This window comes from Polyodon spathula, chromosome 15 (genome assembly GCF_017654505.1).
Source record: "Polyodon spathula isolate WHYD16114869_AA chromosome 15, ASM1765450v1, whole genome shotgun sequence".
NCBI classification, from domain to species: Eukaryota; Metazoa; Chordata; class Actinopteri; order Acipenseriformes; family Polyodontidae; genus Polyodon; species Polyodon spathula.
In genome coordinates, this window is record NC_054548.1 from 18205882 (window position 1) to 18229494 (window position 23613).

The 23613-nt window shown below is 39.0% G+C and overlaps 1 protein-coding gene across 4 annotated transcripts in view; it reads right to left on the reverse strand.

Annotated features, from left to right (window-relative positions):
- Positions 1 to 19807, reverse strand: part of LOC121328165 (dedicator of cytokinesis protein 9-like) — a 110113-nt gene extending 90306 nt beyond the window's left edge. For 3 of the 4 annotated variants that reach the window (XM_041272714.1, XM_041272709.1, XM_041272703.1), the window contains exon 1: positions 19357 to 19807. In XM_041272714.1, coding sequence (XP_041128648.1) covers positions 19357 to 19473 — 117 coding nt within the window. In that variant the 5' untranslated portion in view covers positions 19474 to 19807. The remainder of the gene's footprint in view (positions 1 to 19356) is intronic. The other variant, XM_041272712.1, reaches the window with a different exon arrangement.
- Between the last annotated feature and the right edge of the window lie 3806 nt (positions 19808 to 23613).

Genomic DNA, 23613 nt, shown 5'->3' on the forward strand with positions numbered 1-23613 from the left:
CTTTATGCATGGTTAATTCACAGAAAGTTTTAATTTTTGCTTCACTATGTGTGCATTATAGAGAAGGAGTTGTTTTATTTTGTATTTTAGTCAGATGTGTGTTGTGTCCCACTACGTCCCCTACCCCCTCCCCCATTTATAACTCTCTTCGGTTATAACGCTCATATTGTGTGTCCCACGGGACCCTCATAATAGCAAGGGAGCAATGTGTGTATATATTTTACACAATTTTTCTCCCTAAATTTGAAATGTCCAATTCATAAGGCTGCAATCCCTACGCTGACTCGGGAGAGACGAAGACTAACACGTGTCCTCCAAAACGTGTGGCGTCAGCTTCTTTTCACTCTGCAGTCCCACCATGCAGCTACCTTGGAGCTACAGTGTTGGAGGACCACGCAGCTCTAGTCCGCTTACAGGCAGGCCTGCAGGCGCCCGGCCAGTCGTACAGGGGGGGGGTCACTGGGGTGCGGTGAGCCGAGGACACCCTGGCCAACCTAAGCCGTCCCCACTTTGGGCAGCGCTCAGACAATTGGGATCTCCCATCCACGGCAGGCAGTGAAATAGTCTGGACTCGAACTGGTGACAGACAGGCTACAAGGCTCATCCTGCAACCTACGAGCAGTGCCTTTAGCTGATGTGCTACTCTGGAGCCCCTACTCAGCTCTCTTGGTTTAATCAGCTTGAGACAGATATATGCAGTGCAGAACCCAGGCAAGGAAACATCTGGCATTCAAAATAAACAATGTGGAAAATCAGCATGCATGATCTAAAGGGCTACTACTGAATCACTGTGGTAAATCAAAGAGTTGTCAATACTGTCTTCAGTACATTTCTAAACTGGGTTTGAAAAGCAGCATTATTGCAGCAGTCTGTGACTATTTTCAGAAGTTTTTTCTAAGCAGATGATTGTGATCATGATAATCTCAAATTTTGATACAAAGTGGCCGCCCCACATGGCTGACAGCTGACAGTAGTGTGATAGCACTGGTATTAAAACAGATAAAAAAGGTGAGGGAGATTGCTCTGATATTGGAAAGGTAGTTGATTTTACACTGCTGTCTGTCTTATGTCTGCAGGACAGCTGTCTGCATCCTCTCACAGGCTGTCTGGACCAAGCGATAAACATATAGTATCACACACCCTCTGTGAAAAAAACATGATCAACAAAATGATTAAATTCACCTATTCTTCTTTAGGAACGCTTGTTTTTGTTAAGGCACAAAAGGGTCACAAGAGTCTCTGTTTAATAACAAACATGGAAAAACGTTTTTGCAGTTAACCCATGAGAAAACTCTGGGAAGACAACAAATGTACAGTAGGCTGCCCAAGAGGTTTCTCTCTACATCACAGGTCATGGCATGGGCAATGTTTTGTCAGCCATGCTAGGAATCAAAATAATCTTTTAAATGTAATGCAACAAAACTGCTGTGCTTGCCAGTATTTACTTGTGAGGATCCACTGCAAAGAGGAGGGGTTTCAGATACAATGGATACACCATGTCAACATCCACTTACCCAAAACATAAAGGTCAATGCAATGTGAACCCAGGGGATGATCCTTCGGAAGTGCCCGTTTCCTTGCATTTTATTATGCATTTCACAGTATATTCCTATGTTTCTACAATACCCTTGACCTTTGAGAAGCGCAATATTGTATAATAATATTAAGAAAGTTAATAACCCTTTCCCATTATTCCTTTCGCTTTGTAATCATTTCTTCGGACACGATAAAAGCCATTGTAAAAGTGATGTGCAAACCGGTTTGACTTGCATAGATCTCAAATCACACCTCGTTCATAGTTATCATACCCAAAATTGGAAATTTAGGGGGTTGAAATGTAATTTGCATTAACAAATAAATGAACTAATTAATAAATAAATGAGGTACTTAGTGAAATTTTATTTCCTGCTGCTTTCATCTAAATTGAACCACAATTAAAACACACCTTAACATCTCTATACGGTACAATGTCATGCTGTAGAATGTCAGCAAGGGTCATTCTGTATGACTTTTATTGAATTCTGAGGAGGCCAATCAACCCACAATTTGGTTCACTTTAACTAATATATATATATTAATATAATAGATATATATATCTATATATATATATCTATATTATAGATCTTATATATCCTATATATATCTTCTATCTATATTAGAGAGAGAGAGAGAGAGAGAGAGAGAGAGAGAGAGAGAGAGAGAGAGAGAGAGAGAGAGAGAGAGAGAGAGAGAGAGAACTTGGCAGATCTAAGCCAACATTAAATATGCTTCATTTCTTTTTCCTTTCAGTATTGTAACAGAATGCTATACAGCCCATCTGGCTTATAATGCAGGCTCCTGAAGTGGGGCCAGGAATTCACAAGGACCTCACAAATTCCCCAATCCCCAGCATAATAACAATGACCATTAATAAATAATATTTCTGAGCTCATGTTACTCTATACAACAAGGCAACTGAACAGCAGCCAAAGATGAAGTCTTGTTTTATTTCTTATCCCAGTTTTATTTCAGCTGTGCATCAGAGAGTAAAAGGACAGCAAAGCATTGAGCCAGTTTGTTGCTAGGGATGAAACATTACAGTAGATGCCCTTCATCTTTGATGTGTCTGCTCACCAGTTTATTCAGTAGCCATAGCAACTGTAAACGCAGAGTTCAATGGCATGGTATAACACTCTGGAAAGGTTCGCAGTACCATAATGCATTACAGAACAGTACATGGCTATAGCTTAAAAGGAAACTGGGTGTCCAAGTCTACAGTACACAGAGCAGCACATATTGGATTTGCCTAATTAACAGGGAAAAAACTCTCCCTGTTACTGTAAGCGATTGAGATTCATTCATTACTTCTGTGGCCTGGAGTGAGACTGCTGACCGTTGGAAACCCAGGGTCAAAGTGACAGTTCATTAAAAGAGAGTTAAACCACCATCATGTGGTTTCATAGCTGCTGCAGAGGAGCAGACAGACTGGGATTAGAGTAAGCAGGAGATTTTAAACCAAAAGACAAAAAAAAAAAAAAAGGTGTTTGAAACATATTCCTTTCAAATAAAAACCCATCAACTCTCATATAGTGGCAAGAGTCTTGTACAATACATAGTGACCTGTCCAGTGAGGTCACGCAGTGAGCATGTTTCAGGACTAGTGTTCAGGTGCCACTTTTTATAATGTTTAACCAGTTTTAATTTAATTTCTGATAATATTTAACCAGGATGGCGCAGCCTAGATGAAACATGCCATTTTTAGTGTGGTCCAGGTGGAAGTCTTCCCAATCCATCTGGGTAAGACTGAAGTGCAATGCTAGGTAACATCTGTACAAAACAAAGCAAATGCTGATACATTCCACAAACAGTGACTCAAAGTAAACTTTTTAAAAAGATATCTTCCTAAGAAACTGCACAGGCCACCGTGCAGTTACAGTAAAGGCCCCTATGAAACAGAAATATAGTAGAAAAAGGAAAAACTGGGTCAAAAATGTGGTGATAAAACAGCAAGGGGAGCTGATCTGTTGAGCAGGTGGAGGCAGGGCCTTGGTACCTCAGACACCAGCACCATGTAGGGCAGTAGGTCAGGGGCATAGGAAAGTCAAAAATTGAAAGCAGGTGGCCACACTGGGTGATCTACTGCGACCAAGCGGAGCATCTCTGAATTCAAAAAGAGCAGTCCACAGCATCCCTGCAAACTCGTGATGTGGCTGAATCTATGCTGTGTAGTGCAGTGCGAGGACAGATGGCAGGCAAATCCAAGTAGGGGAATAGAGTGATTAAGCAGGACAGCACATACTGCACCAAGTTTACACAGTAGATTCCCACACCACGGTACAGTAGCAGCCAAGAAGAGACTAGTATCACTAGCAGTACAGTCGGTGCAAACAGCGCAAAATAATATGCCGGTAGAATAAATTTAAGGAAAAGTCTCTCATTAAAAATTCCTGAATGTGTTGAATTAATTAGCATCTAAAAGAGACAGTTACAGTAGAATATGTCTCTACCCTCCAACAACATTAATTTGGTTGCAACCATTAGCTGCTGGTGGAATCAAGCTTCATACCATATTGCTGTGTGCTCAGTGAGCCTAAGCTGTTCTTATTCATTGGCCCTGCTTATTTAAACTTACAGTATGTTTCTACTGTTGTTTGAATGCATAAAAGAACATACAACATGAAAGAATCTCTGAACCTGTTTGCCATTCTCTGTAAGTGTAACACCATGCACGACTCCCTCCCTCTGTCAATGCAGCAAAAGAAGATCCCAGGCAGGATCTCAAACCCCAGCTGACTTCCCCCTTTATACAGTAAGCAGTCTTGTGATCTTGCTGAGGAGAGATGGCTAATCAGTATTTACAGTAAACCTACAACCTCCTGGCCCACACTTTCCAGAGATTAGCCTCATACAATTTTCTAGTGCACTTCAAAGAATTCCGTTTTAACCAACATGTAAAGTGCTTTGAGTTACTGTGGTATGAAAGGCACTATATAACTAAATAAAATTGAATTCTGGTCCTACTAGGACAGTTAAAATGGTAGTGGTGCAACAATGAACTGATGCATTGATTATTGATAATCTGTCCTTAAATTTCCTGAGCTTCGATTACATATTGGTGAATCGATGCATCAAATTAGAACCCAGTTTGAAGTCTCCTGTTGCTGGTTTGTGTTAAAACCTCAAGTGTGTGAGAGTGCGCTTCTTTTAGTGCTATTATGGTAGATAAACAACGTCTGTGCGTTGCTAGGATACACACTTTAGGCCTCTACATTCGCGTTGGATATACCCTGTGTAAAGCGAGTTGAGTTGCTTCACTGGTGTGTCTATGCGTAACTTTGCACTAAAATGTGACACGAACACAGCATACACATTTGATGTTATGTGTAATCATTTCAAAAGAATGCCAATATTAAATCTACCTTATTTTGTTTCAAAGTATGTTTTGGATTATATGGCAATATTATATAAAAAAGCTGAATTTAGTACGGTAATTAAATTTGTCAGGATTTGTGAGATTAATTAAAAACATTTTGCTTTGACTAAAACGTCAATGCATTATCGTTGCTAAATGCCTATACGATAATAGAATAAGAAATTAGGAGGCTCCCAAGTGGCGTATCCAGTAAAATGCACTCCACATGGAGTGCAGGATGCGCCCTACAGCCTGGAAGTTGCCGGTTCGTAGACAGGAGCTCCCAGGGCGCACAATTGGCAGAGCGTTGCCCGGGTGGGGGGGTTTACGTCAGCCAGGGTGTTCCCTGCGCTCCAGCAACCTCTGTAGTCTGGCCGGGTGCCTGTGGGCTTGCCTATAAGCTGCGTCGTCCTCCGACACTAACTCCTGGGTGGCTGTATGGCGAGACAGCAGAGTGAAAAAAATCAGTCGTCTGACGGCACACGCTTCGGAGGACAGCGTGTGTTCGTCAATACCGCTCCAGAGTCAACGCAGGGGTGGAAGCGGTGAGCTGAACCTAAAAAAATTATTGGACATATCAAATTGAGAGAAAATAATAAAAAATAATTGTCAACGACTACAAAAAAAATAAAAAAAATATATAAGAATAAATTAGGTTGCCGATTGCACCACTATCAAATGGTATTATAAATGGGTGCCGTGGCACAGAGGTCTTTAGATGCAAACGAGTCTAATAATTTAAGGAGACGGCACATGTCTAGTTCTGTGACAATAAAGAAGCAAACCCACAATGATTCTAGTTGTCGTGGTCATTATGACAAGGCTTCTTTATAGTTCTGTGGTGTTTCAGCAAACTAAATGAAGTAGGATTATTCTTGTTTACTTTGAACCCCAACCAGAGTCATGTCATGTAGTGTAGAAAAACAAGAAATACACAACATGATTAATTGAAAACAAAAAATATATAACTTACATTGCAGGAAATGGGCTCCTGTTTTTTTTGTTTATCAAGTTTAGACATACAAAACATGTCAGAGAACAATTAGATAGGAATTGTCAGACATGAACAGTTTTCCAGGAATGAATGATGTCCCCCCCCCCCCCCAAGGATAACTGCTTCTATGTGGACAAAGTGCCCCCAGGTTTACACAAAGACACAATAAATAAAAAATGAATAAAAAAAAAAAAAAAATCCACACGAAGACTACTATAAACACAATCCGTTTACTTATATCATTCAAATGCTCTTTGAAATGTACTGCAATTTTGTCTAATTCGAAATGGATGCACTTGACTTCTCCTTGTGTGCTGAGATGTATCATTTTTACAATTCACCTGTTTAATCACAGTGCCCTCTAGTGGAGACAAACTGTAAAAATAATTATCCAGAGTCATTCTCCGGCAGTGTCAGGAATACAGTACAAGGATATTTGGAAGGTACCCACTATGGCGGTATAGAAAATGCCACCCTCCGAGTTAGGCTTTCACAATACCTGTTGCAAGTAAGTATCTTCTCTTTTCAGCTTAAACTACAAATACACTAATTCAAATAGACAAATGAATAACAAAATAAATAAAGCTAAATTACTTTAATTAAGTGTGTGTTGGCAATAACACTAGCTATAATACTATTATAATTTCCTTTGTGCTAATTTCACTGCATTCTTCAGAAGCAAGCCACAGTCCACGGTTTTTTGTTATTTACAACTGAAGTAAGTTCCATCTTGCCAGTGCAAACCTGAATGAACCATGTTCATGTCCTTTAACCCACTGGTTAGTTCACCCTTATTTTTAACAAGGCCATGTCTTTGCGATAAAGGGCTGTGCCAGGGTGGCCGGGTGACTATGATGGTCAGGAGGCAGAAAGAAGACTCAGGACTTAAGCGCTGCAAGTATTTTATTTTATAAATAAAATATGATAAACAAAAAATACAGCTCACAGAGCCAAAATAAAAAGGTTAAACAAAACAACCATGCACAACAAATACTAAACAGAAACTCCTCACCCAAGTCTCAAACTATCACAGTGAGTTTCAATATGAACAAAGGAGCCTCCCTCTCTCTCTCGGGAGCAGCCACATTCTCACATGTTTTTGGCAGGGACAGGAATTAACCCCATCCCTGCCAACCAGTACCAAAATACATAAAACACCCACACTTTATTTACAGGCAGGGTTCTTGCTCTGCCACAAAGGCAGACAGCGGATATGACTGTATCCCTCAATCTGCCTTGAGGTCGTTAAGCACAAAAGCGGTATGAAGAACCAATTACTTATTCTGTATTATGTAATACAACAAACAACCATAAATGATAAGCACTTTCTCCAATAGAAGGAACAAGACAAACTCTTTCACACGGCATACGTTTGTATTGCTGTTAAAATCTCAAAGGTCAGCCTACTGTATGTAAATATTCAAAGTAGCTGCTTATGAGATTACAACTGGAGAAGATATCTACATCATCCGCTGGAAATAAATATAATGCTGCAGGACTGTTTTTTGGCTGAGCTGCCCAGACAAGCTTTCAGCCCAGTGCATGCATCAAAACAATTGAGACTTTGTAATCCTTTTCTGTATTGGAGGCTTGTCACTACAAAACTGACTCCTCCTTTCCGATAAAGCTGAAAAGAGTATTACTCAAAACAGCTTTTGTCCATGGCAAAGAAAAACAAATAAACAAAGGATTATAAAAAAAATGAATAAGAAATCAGGAAAGTACAGCAGAGAAGGCAAGCAAGAAGACCCCCTCTATGGTTTAATCCCAGGCTTAGGCACTGCACCTCGTTCTTGTTTATGAGGAGTGCTGTACTGTGTAATTAAAAGTTGGCATCAGGCCACTACAGACAGATAACTCCCAGTGGTGCGGAGAGCTTTTTCTGAAGCCTGAATGTCTGGGGAACAGCCAGAACTACACAGTCTGTAACCAGTGATTTCTTTAACTTACTGTAATACCAGATATTATGTTTTAAACAAATATGTACCGTACATGTCTGCACATTTGAGACCTGTATAGTGAAGTGACATGCTTGGTGGGGAAATTACTTTAAAGCAGTTTACCATTCATACATACCGGCTGTTTTCATTTAATAACTTAAATATAACTGAGTAGAGAGCACCCAGAAAAAAAAATACAATTTCACAAAAGTTTTTTTTAAAGTACATTTACAAACAGAACTCAGTAAAAGCATGGTCCAAACCTTCCCCGACACTATCTGGAATGTTGGTACAATTGTTGGTTCAATTCTCAGGACAACTAACTAGAACTGCCCTGTGCACCTTGATCTCTTGAGCAGATTACAGCCTTCGAGTCAAATTACATTTTTTTCAGACAGAGAAAGTATTTAAAGCATGTTGCCTGGTACTGAAAAACTGGAGGTGGGACATTTTCAGTTGTATGCTGGCAGTCTATTTGAACAACAGTTAGGGCTCTCTGTATGATGCTGACATCCACAGTTAGGGCCTGCTACGTTGCAGAATTAATATGCAATATGAAATCACAGCAAAATATGTCATTTTAAAAGGTATTTCAGTCTATTCAAAAAGCACAGCCATTCAATCACAGTCAACTCGCCCAGCAAATCCTACTTACTCTAAATCACAAATTCTTCATCAGAGACTTCTTCAGAGTTTTTATTGTGTAACTTACATGGATGGATGCCTCAATTATTCGAATTAACCCCATCAACTGCAACCGGATATTAGATCCATTCATTTACACAGACATTGACTGTGCAGCAGGTGGAAACAGCCAACCTCTCACTGTAAGGTTTTATGTTTAAAACAATACTATTTTTTATTTCTACTGAACATTTATTTAGTGTTTTTTTTTTCTGTGAAATGGACCTGATCCCAAAGTTTAACTAACTTCAAGTAGTAGTCTAAATGAAGCTTCCTGACAATAGTTTTTTTGTTAAATGTTTGCCTTTTTTTTTGTTAAATACTTCACAAGGAGTTCCCAGACTGCAGTCCAAAATGTTATAATTTTAGTTTATTATCCTCAAGAACTCACTCCTCATGGCCAGTTCGATACAAAAAAAAACAACAACAAAAAAAACTCCTGCTCAACATTAAGTACTGAACAGTACAATCAATGTGAAACTCTTTAGGACTGGCACCATTACATTTTACAGATTATTCACTGCTGTGTTTAACACAAGAAAACAAGTTTCTGTGAGAGGTGTCATGTTTCAAAGCAACATGATCAATGCATTCTATTCTTCAAGAAACCGATTCCAATTGGGAGATGGTTGTTCTTCGGGTTGGAACCTTGAAATATTTCTACATACGAGAGGAAATGTGGTTTCCAGTCAGTGTTTCCTATATGCAGGGCTACTGTAAAAGGAGCTGAACAGTCAAACCACTTGACTAATTAAACAATGAAAAAAACAGGCCAGGTTGTTATGGCAAAGAGTGGTCCACTCACTACACTGTAATACCGGAAATCAAATTTGAAAAGCCACAAGGAGGACTAAAGTGGGGGAAAAAAGGTTGCCAACACATCTGGGAGTTTCATTTAGCCAACCAACGAGACAAACACTCTGGGTCGACAATCGTTAAGGTAGACTTGGTTTAGTACATGACCTTCTGTTTTTTGTCTCTTAATGGCCTGTAAAACATCCTCTGAAGTGTTTAATTCAGAAAGGCTATAATTGCTTTTTGGATAGGCCAAACAAAATAGAACACCCCTTTCTCATAAAAGGTAAGATCACTAACCGCCATTTCAAACTGATGCTCCACCAGTGTGCCGAACTGAATTCAGGCACAAAATGTGAACTAAAGTGCCGTGAAAAAGTATTTGCTCCCTGTCTAATTTTCTGCATTTTTCACATTGAATTTGGTCAGATCTTTTTGTGGGCTGTAGTAGTATATAGTGAGAGTCAGAGAAAAAATTACACCAAAGTTTAGTGCTTCTTTCATTTGTTTGGTGTACAAGGTAATCAAACATGCAATCTTCAGATGTGAAAAAGTTATTGCCCCCCCCCCCCCCCCCCCCCCCAGTTAACTCAACCCAATTAAAAGAGATAATTAGCGTCAGCTGTTTGAATACTTTGGTTAACAATCAGGCCTAATTTGGGCCAGCTCTGCCCAATATAAATCTGACTAACTTTGGCCCTTACCATCAGAGTGAAGTTGTCAACACACAGGCTCTAGTGGCACATCATGCCACAATCAAGTTCTAGCGCACTTTCTTCTGCCACACCTTTGTTTCATACAGCACTCCACCAGCTAACTGTACTTAATGCTGATGTATAAAAATGATATGCTAAAGAGTATTGTGTGTCGCACAGTGGTACACTGATCACCTGTAACCACCCAAATTAACCGCATTCGCCATGTCCTTGTGCTGTTTTTCATACTGCATCATAATTACTGGATTTAAGTGGTTCAACAGCAAATTAAGCTTGACATACGGGACCCAACAAAAATAGCTTTTGCCTTCAAAATAAATTAATGGGAAATTGTATGGGAAAATCCAGTAATAGTAATTTTACAGTAAATCAACCAACTATCCCAGAACAATCAAAATCCTCTCTTCAACAGGATGTCATTGTAGCCACACATGAAGCAGAGAAAGAGGCTGGTTACAGGTTACTGAATGGCATTTGATCCAGATACTGATACCCATGAGCTACAGTGATCCCAGGGCATTCTTTTCTGTTCTCTCCCTCTGTTTCTATACAGGGATAGTGGATAGGGGATGTGCAGTTGTTTAAAAAGAGCTATGTAGAGGATCTTCACTTTTTTTTATAAAACAATGATAGGACAGCAATATTTTGTTCTTGTTTCGCATTAACCTAAAATATTTACAACTATGTGCATTCAATACTGCAGTCTGGTGAAACCAGTCAATCAAGTCAAAAAAAGCATGTCTCATGAAAGACTGCTGCATAAAAAAAACACATGTACTAGCTCACACTGATAACAACAGCATCAAAAGTGTAAACATCTCAGAAATGCAGGCAAGAGGGGCAGTTTTGAGTTTAGTTCAATTTGTCGCGTTTTACAAATAAGTAACTGTTCCAGCTTATTTGGCTCCATCAGCCATGTCGAAATACTGTAGCTCACAAACATTGTAATTCTCTGAAACTTAAGTTTCGGTTCGAATCTGAGATGCATTTAAAACATGGGGGGGGGGGGGGGGGGGTCAGGTAAATGAATAAACTAACAAGGACCAGCTCATATTTAATCTGGTCATTAATGGAGAGGTGCTGCTTTCTCTCTTCATGGCCTTTGGGGAAGGTTAAATGGATTTTCAATGAACAAATCCATAAACACTGCAAAACGCTTTCATGCAAAATGCACAATACTTTCTCCAGAACAACTGCAAGACACGGTGCTGGTCTTTTTAGCCTGCATTAGGAGACGATAGAACATGCACAACTAAAGCACTATTTCACAGCAATTTATTTTGAAAAGACCCCTTTACAGGGTCGTTGAATACAAGGCTTTCAGCTGCAAATCAGTATTTCAGAAATATGTGTTCTCTTCACTAAAACAGCGATCAGAAAACAAACACACACTCTCCCGTTAGTTTATGGGATGAAAACTAATTGAGTTTACTAAGAGAACTTAACCAACCAAAGTTTCAAAACACTACAACTTACCAACACGGTGGAAAACATTTTGGTTCATTCAATGTGACAAGACCTCTTCTAAAACAACTTAGCACAGCTGGGAAGAAAGCACAGCAGGGAATGTGTGGTAGCTCCTGATGCAGCAAATATTGAAACACAGGATACAAACTCATTTAAAAAGGGGTGACGTTACGCGGCACAGCTGACTCAAAATGTTTGCATTTCCTACATGCTGTGCAATACAATGCACAGTATGTGTTTTTACCAGCAATCTGACAATTATGTATGGCTTTTTAAACAGGTTGATTTGATTCACATGATGCACCTTTTTTGTCTTGCCAAGTAAAACACTTCTCTTAGATCTGTTCTCACACTTATTTCAGCCCATTCGTTGTTTGTCAGTGAATTTTTTTGGCCCTGTGGTATACCACTGCAGTTTGACCTAATTGCACAAACAATTGGGAAAAGTGTATTTTTCCTTTGCGCAATGGTATTAAACTGTGCACTTGCAATATAATCACAGTTCAAATTATTTCAGAAATTCCCATAAAACTGTTTCCCACTTTGTACCACCCACTTCTAAAGGTAGCACAAAGTGCCAAAATGCAACCACAAGTGTGTTCCAAAAACATTACCTAGCGCTCACCAACAGGAAAACATGCAATCTGTTTTTTCCCTTTCCAAGGCTTACATTATTTTGTTTTTGTAACCCCTTTCCCTGTCCCAATACATTATGCTTCCATCAGGAATATCAGACGCCATTAGTGGCTTTTCTGGGACAGTCAGTAACTTCATTGCTTTTACAATCACAGGAAGTCCATGCTATCTAGACTGCCACATGAGAACAGGAGTCTGTTTACATGTACATTTTGTTTCCACAAACAGAAGCCTATTTTACACAAAGATGAGGCACGAACAAGAATTTGCAGATGAGCTTATGTTCAGCTGCAAATAGAACATGTTGTTGCCAAGGGTACAGTTGGCATCTGCATTACTGCTGAAAACACAAAGAGACAGAACAGCAGTAAAGGTGTGGTTCCAACTAGTTCCGTGACAGGCATTTTCCTATTATCCTTATGCAAGGAGAGAGATCTAGATAGCAAATGCAATTATGTATTCCTATTTATGCCCCTTTATAGTAAACTGTCAGATTGTTAAGGACAGTTTAAATTTGGCCACGTTGCTGCTTTTAATATAAAGATGATTTCTGTCAGTGAGACTCGTCTCAGCAGGTATCTCTTGTGTAAATATTTTTATAGCAAGACTCCCCCCTTTAAGGAGTCTAAGAAATAAAGTTGCCTGGTACGTGTTGTATATCTGTACTGTACGTGAGGTTGTGACAGTTGTAAAATAAAGCATCATTGTTTTTCTAAAAAGACTATGAAAGGACTTTTTTCCAAAGGCTGCTTACAGTAAACACATTTAAAGAAGCGCCACCGTATTACTAATTCATACAATCGTGTGCACAAACAGGGCATGTGCATTGCTTTGGGAGCTGCAGGTTTTTATTTCCATGTTCTGTTCAATGTACAACAGCTATATAATAGGAACCTTAAGGTTTGAGATGGCTCATAAGCAAACAGTGTTAAAGTGACACACTCTCACACCACATGTGCTTCTTACCGATGCTAAATAACGGATGCAATATCTTGAAATTGTGAATGAACGAGGTAGAAATGTTTGTTTTTGAAATCAACTTGTTCCTGCTACAATGGGCTGACAATTAACTTTTATGAGCCCGAGAAGTATGCAAAGAAAAGTATGCAAATCGGCCATTCATATTGGCCCAGGGCCATTGCATGATGGATTTACAGTAACTAGTCTTAGAGGAAAAACAACATTAGAATCAATGGCTGCTGTGGGGACAACCCCCATTTAAGGACTTTCCAGTCTCAGTGCTTATCCCAGTTCAAGTACATAAAAGTCAAACAAGAAAACAGAGGCAGGCCTGTAACTTGGAATACATTATACCTTACCAGCAAGGTACTATTGTTAAAAGGATCCTTGTTTTTTTTTTTGATTAGGAAACAAGCTCCAGGTGCTTTCTTGAATGTTGACTGTAAACTAAAATGGAACATCGGGGTAGTGAGAATCCACTGCCTTGCTGGAAAAGCCAGAATGTGTACAAGCATAACTACAGTGCTGTACGCTAAGTGTCTATTGTTCACACTGCTTGGCACCAATAAATAAGGGTTCTTTACGTCATCTGTGTTCTGAACAGTGTCTAGTTGCCAAAGGGATGTTCTACTACAAAAAAGCAGGAAGCCATCTGCAAATTATAACAATCATTTTTGTTGTTAGCAACATTTATCACCATAACTGTGCTGTAAGTGGAAAAAAGAAAAGAATAAAATAAATCCCAGCAGTGCAAGAAGCTTAAGAGGTCACCCAGGGTTTACTCCGGACTGTAAAGCTACTGTACTGTACGTACGCACTGTCTCTCTCTAACTGCACAGCAAACACACAACAGGCTTCTTAGATGGAAAGTGGTGGCTAGCACACCAGGTTTCATTCCAGCATCTCATCCATTATTAATTTCTCCACAGAAAGTTAATTCACAAGATTTCTTTCATTGGTGCACCAAGATCTGCTGAGAGATGTAAAAATACCATTTTAGAACACTGATTGGCTATTAGAACTGGAATTTCCAAAATTCAGACAATAGCTGAATATCTTCTGCTACGCCTCATCTTGTTGTGCAGCTCAGCTGACAAAACAGCAGCAGAAACAAGATAATGAATGCAAGAAAAGGGAAATTCCTGTTACCAGCCACACACCTGTCACACTGAGGAATGTGTGTTCCTTAAACAAAATTTCAATAAAAGCAAGTGAAGCTTTTTACATTAATATAAACACTGTAATAAGGTGATGGGCTATAACAGAAGCCTGGTTCCGGGCAGGTTCTATGCTACTGTAGCTTTCCCACATCACGCTCACCACTGCTACTTGGTTTTGGCGAATGTCATTTTTGTGAATAAACTTAGTTTGAATCCATGTAAGTTATCAAACGTTAATGACGACTCCACAATCCCAAAATCTGTGTATAGTACTTATACAACTAGGTAGAATTACTCTGGTGCCAGAAAAGAGGTTCCCATTCATTTTAATTAGCTGCTGTCACAGTCTTCTTTTTTGCAATCCACATTTCAAGAAGCAGGCATTACAGTAACTTTCTAAAAGTATTGTCAAGTACTTTGCATTTAAACTCAGCTTCATAATTTGCAAGTGTCTATTTTATTTTAAACACAACACTTAAAAAACAGAAATGTGAATAAGAAAGATGTGACTGATGTCACCTGCAAGTGTAAGATGTTTAAAGGGTACATAAGGGCCTTTTTATTTTATTGTGTTACACGTTCCCATGTGTTGCTAAAACTGTTTAGGTAAGGTGTGTGTATTGGTTTTTATTCACATTTTGACCACTTTGTAAAACTTTTAAATTGCATTCCCTGCCTCAAGATGGCTTCACATGTACCTGTATGGACCTCTCAGAACTACATTCCCCATCATCCTCCTGCTCACACATGTAACAGATGGATTTACAGTTGTAGCAACACATGGGAACATGTAACACAATAAAATAAAAAAGGTCCTGTACGCTTTAAGTATTTCAGAATATCAGAATTTCACCTATTGTTATACGATAATGGTAAACATTTATTTTAACTGCAAACCATTTTGATAACATGCAAAAAACATCATATAGGATTGATAAACAGGCTCAAACATCATTTAGTAACAGATTACACAGCAGTCATGCACTGCATTGATAAAATCCATGTGTAAAATATGCACACAAAACCAACAATCAAAAGACTAATACTATACAATACTGTAGTAAAGTATACTATGCAAAGTAATTTGTTGCTTTTAAGTCAAGATTGAAGACGTATTTATATAAACAGGCCTTTTTATTTATTACTGGGTTTTTTTTTGTCTTTTTTTTAAATATACATGATTGGAAATGTATTTACTTTTATATACTTTTTAGTATAATCTTTTTTATGCTATTTTAATGTTTTATTATGCTGTGTGCATTATGTTTTCTGTAACGCACCTTGGGGTCTATGATGTAAGGTCCTACATAAATGAAATAAATAAATAATGGAAATCATAACTAAACACCCTGTTCAATGGTAATGTTAATTCCATTATTAAGACCATGACAAAGAACCCACAACTGTAGCAGGCAGTCACGGTATCTGGTAAAAACAGAGAACTGGAGTAGCGCTGTATACCCTGTTCAGTTCACTTACTTCTTTGTATTAAAACAATGAACAAAAAGACCTGCTAGTGGTGGACGTCATTAAATATTTATTGTGTGGAAGCATTTTTTCTCTGTATTGCAAAAATGAGCACAGCTATGCTGCATAAACTGCAAGACAAACCACATACTTTTCTAAGGTAGCCAATACACCGCCTACGCTGAGATACAGCTGTACAGTTTATTTAATTAATGCTTAAAAGGTGCCGATATGTTTGTTTTTTCTTACATTAAAATGTTCAGCAACCATGTAAAGTAGAAATATATACTGGGAGTAAGACTTCGTCCTCTTCTTGGAATAATGTGTCACTTCTTTTTAAGCACTGATCAGCAATTTTTGAAACCATTTAAAATTAATTTAAGAATTTTGAATTTCCGTAAACCAAGTATTTTATGTGCTTGAAACACTTCTGCCATAACAGTGAAGCTGTAAGCCTGACCATTCCTGTAAAGGATTACTGTAGATGAGATGTAGTTAACAAAAATTTAACATCAGTGAATGGTTTAACTTGTCCTAGACAAGAATGGGATTCTTCCAAACCTGTGATGTAATGCAGTCACTACATGCTGGTGTGAAAAATAATAAAAAGGTGTGGTATGTGTGTCTGTGGTCGTGGTTCAGCCAGTGTGCAAGTACAGTGCACTGAACCAAGCCTATACTCCGTCTCAGCCCTAGGCATTGCAGACACCTTAAATTCAATGATGTTAGTCAGTAAATGTTTACTGCAATGTATGTCACTATAGAATAGACATTTTTGCTACAACTGCTTTGTAGGTTATGCTGTTATAAGAAATCCAGGGCTGGTGCTATCCCCAAGACCAGAATATCTTCCTTTGTTCCCCTTCATCACAAAGAAGTTTCTATAAATCCAGAAGAGGCTGGGTTTGAATCACTGTTAAGGTATTCAACCTATTGCCAGTTACTTCACTGTGTGTTAAACTATGAGAATTAGAGGTAGGCAGTAGCTGCATATAGAAATATATGGTTAACAATATATAGAACATGTTTAAAGTCACAACACTATAGACAAACAACACTGCACTATACTTCAGCAGCATCTTTCTGGAGGAGTCTGTTCCTCGCCCTGCTCGCTCTTACTCTTAAGAGTCCCTAGAATATTCAGCCAGGTGTTCTCATATGCAATACATATTATTAATGTTTTGCTGGCACAGCCTTCTGGGAACATTTCATTCTGACCAGCATTGATTTCTGAAGAAGCCGTAAAGAATTACATTTTGCATCACAGCAATAGCGTACATAAATAATAGTTTATGGGTATTTTCTATACAGTAGCCACTAACATGTGCTGGTTAAAACAAAAAAAAAATGGGTTGGGCTCCCGAGTGGCACATCTAGTAAAGGCTCTCTGCGTGAGTGCAGGATGAGCGTCGCCGGTGGGGGGTGTGGGTCTAGGTCGGGCCAGGGTGTCCATGGCTCACCGTGCACCAGCGAACCCTGTAGTCTGGCCGGGTGCCTGCGGGCTTGCCTGTTAGCTGCTCCCGAGTCAGCGCAGGGGTGGTAGCAGTGAGCTGAGCCTAAATAATAATTGGCCATTTCAAACTGGGAGAAAATAAAAATAGTTGGCAACGACTAAATTAAAATGTGTGCATTGATCCATACACTTAAAAAGAGTTGAAACAAATCACGAACTTGCATATTTGGTGCAAATCTGAATCCCTGAAATACTGCATATGCTGTAATATATAAAAGCTGCATCTTCCTAAAGTATGTCGGTTTCAGTTTAAATTTCCAAGACTGAGCTGACATACTTTGAGAAGAATGATGTAGGTGCTCCACTCGCAGATGCTTCCATAATGCACAATGATGTTTCAAGAGTCACACAATTGAAATACCCTGCAGACATGAAAGCAGTCCTGTTCTTGTTGCCTATGGGGTCCATTCTCCCTATTGTATTGACAGTGTCATTTAATGTGTTTTTGTATTATTATTATTGTTATTATTATGGACAACATGTACAGTGTATTGTATAAATTGTACATTCTATTGGAAAAGTGAAATAGTCGAAGAAAAATACATCAATGTATACAAACTACAATAAAAAATATGACAAATTCATTCTAAAAAATTGTTTAAAAATTAAACAAAAGGCTTAATATTCTCATACTGATGCTTGTTCGACTGTAAATTTCACGCAGTCTTTTACACAGCCAGGAAGCATGTAACCCAATATAACCATGGAAGAGGAATAAGCCGCTCTGGAGGAGCAGGCTGAAGGAAGTGTGGGCTTGGGTAAAGTAGCATCCACCCAAACACACTCTCTGCAGCACCGCCCCCAGCCTATCAAGTGAAACTCATCTTCAGCAGTATGGAATGAGCCCCTTTCACGGGCAGGACTGCAATGAAACCATAACTTAACTTTCAATAAGGCTTGCCAAGAACGCACCTACTGTAAGTACTAATAAAAGCACAGAAACATCACTGTCATTTAAATGCAAGTGCTAAAATAAAAATGCACTGCACAAAGCAAAGGTAAAATAAAGACTGACAGTATCAAAAAATACGCAGGCTAAACAGTATTTATTTGTGTTGCATGTTTCCAATCAAATAAATGTGGCTTTGCAGTTGGTGTTACTTTGTTCACCAGTCAAAATCCATAACTGTAGAAAGCGAGGAAATGTGTTTCAGCCACACTAGCTTATACTGCAGATAATGATCGAAGAAAATGAGAAAATATTGTTTATTAATGCTTGAAAAATGTTAAATACTTATGAAACACATGAAAGGTAAAGGTGTGCATCATCTGCCATGTTTAAGGATACATAGGCTACCCTAAATAGTTACTCAGCATCTCTTATGTTGGAAGGTTAAAGGTTAACAATGGCCATACTAATATGCTAAATCATCATCTACAGTGAGCAGTATGCAAGACTTTATCTAAATCAGATCTAAGCAGGCAATGTGGGCTTTGAAAATATTGGACACATTTGAAATGCAAATGTATGACATTTAATTGTGAAACAAACAGGATTATCATACTGCATTGTACAGAACTGTGACAACTGACTGAAGAACAATAATTCTAATAGCAATACTAATACAAAAAAACTTACAGTAGAAATTAATGAAATACCAATTGCAAATCTCAGAAATCCGATAGTGATGAATATGAATTGATGATCTGCCCCAAAATTAATCACTCGCATGTTGTGAAATAGGTCAGATCTATGCTGTTACGTTCTTCACAAATATATACTATTTGTGTGGATTTCTAGGGAACTGGAACGCAGTTTACCTTTTTTTCCTAATTTAATATTCGTCTGTGAACGCATCCCAAGTTACACAATGTACAAGTATGATAAATGCATACTTTAAATAACAACACTGCACGACACAATAATAGAACCAATCAGTACAGGTAAGGCACACTAAAAACTGTTTCAGTAACACAGTACACACTAAAAACTGTTTCAGTAACACAGTAGGTTTATATTGGTTTTTAAGAAGATCCTACCTTTAAACGCAATGCCTGTAGGCCACATTGTAACTGCGGGCAACAAGTGGCTGCCGTTTTTCCACATTTTTTCCCAAATCAAAGGCCGAGCGAGCGCTCCACTCCACAAAATAAAACGTGCGTTTGACATTGAAATGTGAGTAGTTTACTTACTATGAACACGGACGTCCTGACAACCTCAGAAACGCTCTGACGGAGCTCGGCCGCGGTTCCCGGTTTGCCGAGACCCCGTGTGAACTTCCTTGTCTCCGGTACGACTGTGAAAGACATCGCCGAACGCAGCCTTCAGCAACTTATTTAATAAAAAGTAACGTTATAATAAGAATCAGAGTCCCAGGTGGAAAAAAAAAAAAAAAAAAAAAAAAAAAAACATTCGCTATATTCTTCTTTATTACCAGAGTACACCACGAGTGAAAACCGGGATCATGGTTGCTTTCTGGGATATTTGTGATATTATTATTCTGAATCTGTTCATGCCTGCTGTGTTTGTGTTTTAGTAATAAACAATCCCCCCCAACGCTGTCATCGTAGATATCTTCTATCCCTAATCTCCATGCTGCTCTACCTCCACCCCTATCTCCTGTCTGCCTCGCGTTGTGTTTACTGAGGAGCCTCCAGCTATTTCACTCCTCCCTCTTGCAATGAGACCAACTCCCTCTATTTGTCAGTACTCCAGCACGCTCGCCAAATCTGCAGGCTCGTTCTGTAGCTGCTAGCACTGTACCAGCTGATTTCCCTATCAGAAGATAAGCAAGGTTTGACGTTGGATCATTCTGATTCAATCCAGGCGAGACATTTGTTTTCCCAGGTTCCAATTTAGAGTATTAATGCATGGCAGCTTCACTATTAATTAAAGTGATTATGTGTTGTTTATACTTTGCTACATTTGATTTATTTACAATTGGTATCACTATTTAAAGAGGATAGATGTAATTTAAAAAGTTAAAATGAGAAGTTTAGTCATTAGGTGTTTGTTCATATAGGCTAGCCACTGTTAGGACAACAACTGTGGTTCTGAGTTATCCACGGCAATTCACAAATATGCAATTTACACAATGTTAATAATAACTCAAGAAATCAAATGTGGACTGAGGTTTTGTTACCAGTTTTGTTACATTAGCTATCAGTTTGATTTTCCTTTTATAAATATAAGGTACATGGAATGATGAATTTAGGACATTGTGCTTTGTGGTCTTCCACAGGAGAGCTTTACCTATTTTATAATGGAATCACTTATAAAGGATTAACAAGGTTTTTAATAAGCAAGGGAAATATAATTTGAATCCTTTTAGAACACAACATTTGAAAAGAATCCCCTATAACGAGTAGCTTCGGAGAAGAAGATTAATTTGATCTGGAATACATTTTAAACTCATGTCATGGAAAGACAATATTTTAAGAGCTTACGGTAGCTTTTATAGCCCTGAAACACTTTACAGTGCTTCCTCGATATTTCACGATTCGAGTAATGAAGAGGGAGTAATATTTCAAATTATACGTATTAAATTGGCAAGTATATGTTTTAGAAATAGTATTGGCATTTATGAATCAACAAAATCACTTGTGTCTAGGTGTGTGGTTATTTAACTAGATTTAACATTCAACAACATATTGACTGTATATTGCAATACATTGGGATATAAAGATCTTTACCACAATCTTTTATAACTACATGTAATCATATTCACATAAGAAATCTCATTTTAGCACAAGAAGTGAGTCTTGAGAACATAGAAGGAGCAAACTTGTTTTATCAAGTAACAGGTTTGGAAAGAGTAGCTTTATATGGATCAAAATTCTATATATAGTATCTCCTCAACTTGAGAGCTTTTGTTTGACTGTGCAATTGTGGCAAAGTGGGTAACAGTGTGCAGGTGCAGGTTATCAATAATCAGACAGACAACGATAATCCAGGTGCAATGGTGGTTTAATATTTATTATCCAATGGCCTGATGGCAAACAACAGTAAATAATAACAATGTTAATGAAGCAATACAGCTCTGCGTATTGCTTATTTGTAATCCGTAATAACAGTCCTGTTTCAGTTCACCCACACGTAACACATACACAACACAAACACCAGTCCACAGTGCATGCTGTAGTGCTCGTAATGAATACAGTTCTTTAGTGAAAACAAAGTGCAGTGGTGTTGATCCAGGTTTAGTGCTGGCCTTTGGCGACAGCTCCGGATCATGTTAGCCTTCTAAATAACAACAAACAGTGTTATTAATGGCAAATAAAACAAACACAACACAGGTTCTCCTTTTGGTCATGCAATTTTAACCATTCACAAAGGAACAGATCACATCACTGCATCCCCTTAAATACCGTCAACCAATACTCCTTGGTTACAAGTGCACCAGCTCCTCCAATAAACGGATCCCACATCGTTTCCCTTCCGGGTCAATGATTTAGTGTACCGTAGCTTTGCCCCCTTTCTAGACGGCCGATTTCCACCTTACCCTGGGAAAGAACTGTCAGGCCATTCAGTCCAGGTACTCTGTTCCCTTTACACAGCGCCCTCGCAGGTCGGGAGGAAGATCTAATACCAAGAATCATTTGATCTCTGTCACATATCCCACCGCTCAGAGTGGAGCTGAAGGAGCACTCGGCTGAATCTACTTTTCCCATTACTCCCCCCTCCTGGGAAAAATAATCTGCATTTTGGTGGTCTTTCCCCACATTTGTACCATGTGGTACATGAAGGGTTGCAACGCTAGGTACCTCCGAGTTATCCGGGCATTCCTGTCCTTTATTGTGCTTAACCACTTCAGTGGGGCGTGGTCAGTAAATGTCCCAGCAGGTAGTATCATAAACAGTAAGTAGCCCATTAATGGCCAAACACTCCTTTTCAACTGCGGAGTAGTTGCGCTCCAGAGGGAGCATCTTTTTACTGAGGTACAAACCAACATCCGATGCATCGGTGTGGAGGATGAATCTCTTAGTGAAGTCTGCAGTGATGAGGACGCGGACCTGGCAGAGTCTCTGCTTAATAGTATCAAATGCCCAGAATGCATCGAACTTGGCAATAGCATTTATCTTACAGAAATCAACGCAGATGCAGCTAGTGCCGTCCTTTTTGGCCACTAAAACAATTGGACTGTACCACTCGCTCCTGGAAGGCTCAATCACCCCAAGCTCAAATATCGCCCATACCTCTTTCCTAACATCACTTTATTAACTTTCTGGGATCCGGTAAGGCCTCTCTCACACTGTGACACTGCGGGGAGAGATAATGGCATACTCAACAAGATTAGTTCTACCGGGCAAGTCAGAAAAAAAAATCGTTGAACTCCTCAATTAACTTAAGTAGCTCTCGTTGCTGATCAGGAAGTTATCCGTTCCTTCAATGTCGAAATGTCTCTAGTGCTAGAGGTCTCCGGACAGGGGCCTAAATTATCCTCTACTTTGCCTGGGGCTATAAATAAGGCCTCCCTTGCCTGCCAGGACTTTAATAAATTTACATGATACATGCCTCTTTCATTACGGTGATCAAGCTGTCTAATTTCACAATTTACCTTCCCTATATCCTGAATCACTTCATGTGGCCCTAACATTTAGCAGATAGTTTCGATTCTGAAGAGGAAAGCAGCAGCATTACTTTGTCTCCTGGTCAAAAGGTTTGAATTTGTGCATTTTGTTTGTAATGCTGCTGTTGCCGGTGCTGAGACGATCTGAGGTTGTCCTGGGCCAAACGACCGACCAAATCTAGGTGATCTCTAAGTAGGAGCACATGCTTCACTACATTTTTGGATGAGCCTTTGTGCTCCTCCCACCCCTCTCTCAGCAGATTGAGGATGCCGCGAGGCTGTCGGCCATACAAGACCTCGAAGAGGGAGAACCCTGTTGAACTTTGCAGCACCTCTCTCACTGTAAAAAGGAGGTAGGGAAGAAGTGATGCCCAATGTTTTTGCTCTTGGTTCACAAAACGTTTCAGCTTCTGCCTGATTGATTGAAAAACGTTTCACCAAACCATCTTTCTGTGGATGATAAACAGATGTCCAGATGGAACGTATTTTTAGTATTTTATAAACTTGCCAGACAGAAAGTTAGTTCCATGATCAGTCAGGATTTCCTTGGAGATCCTTACTCTAGCCGTAATCTGCAGTAATCCTTTGGCTATCACAGCTGCACTAGTGGACCTCAATTGAACTGCTTCCGGGTAACGCGTTGCATAATCTACCACCACTAATATAGCTTAGTGACTGAACAATATTACAACAAGGTCTTTCACTTTCAGTATAACTATTATCAATGCCAAAAACAAGGTTATGTAAGCATAAGGCTCCATTTTGGATAAGCACTAACATACATTATGGGTTTAGTGTTGGGTGTAAAAATAAAGAGTGTTTCGGTATAATTAAAAATTGTAGATATGTGAAATTGTGCCTTGTTGAATTCTACATTTGT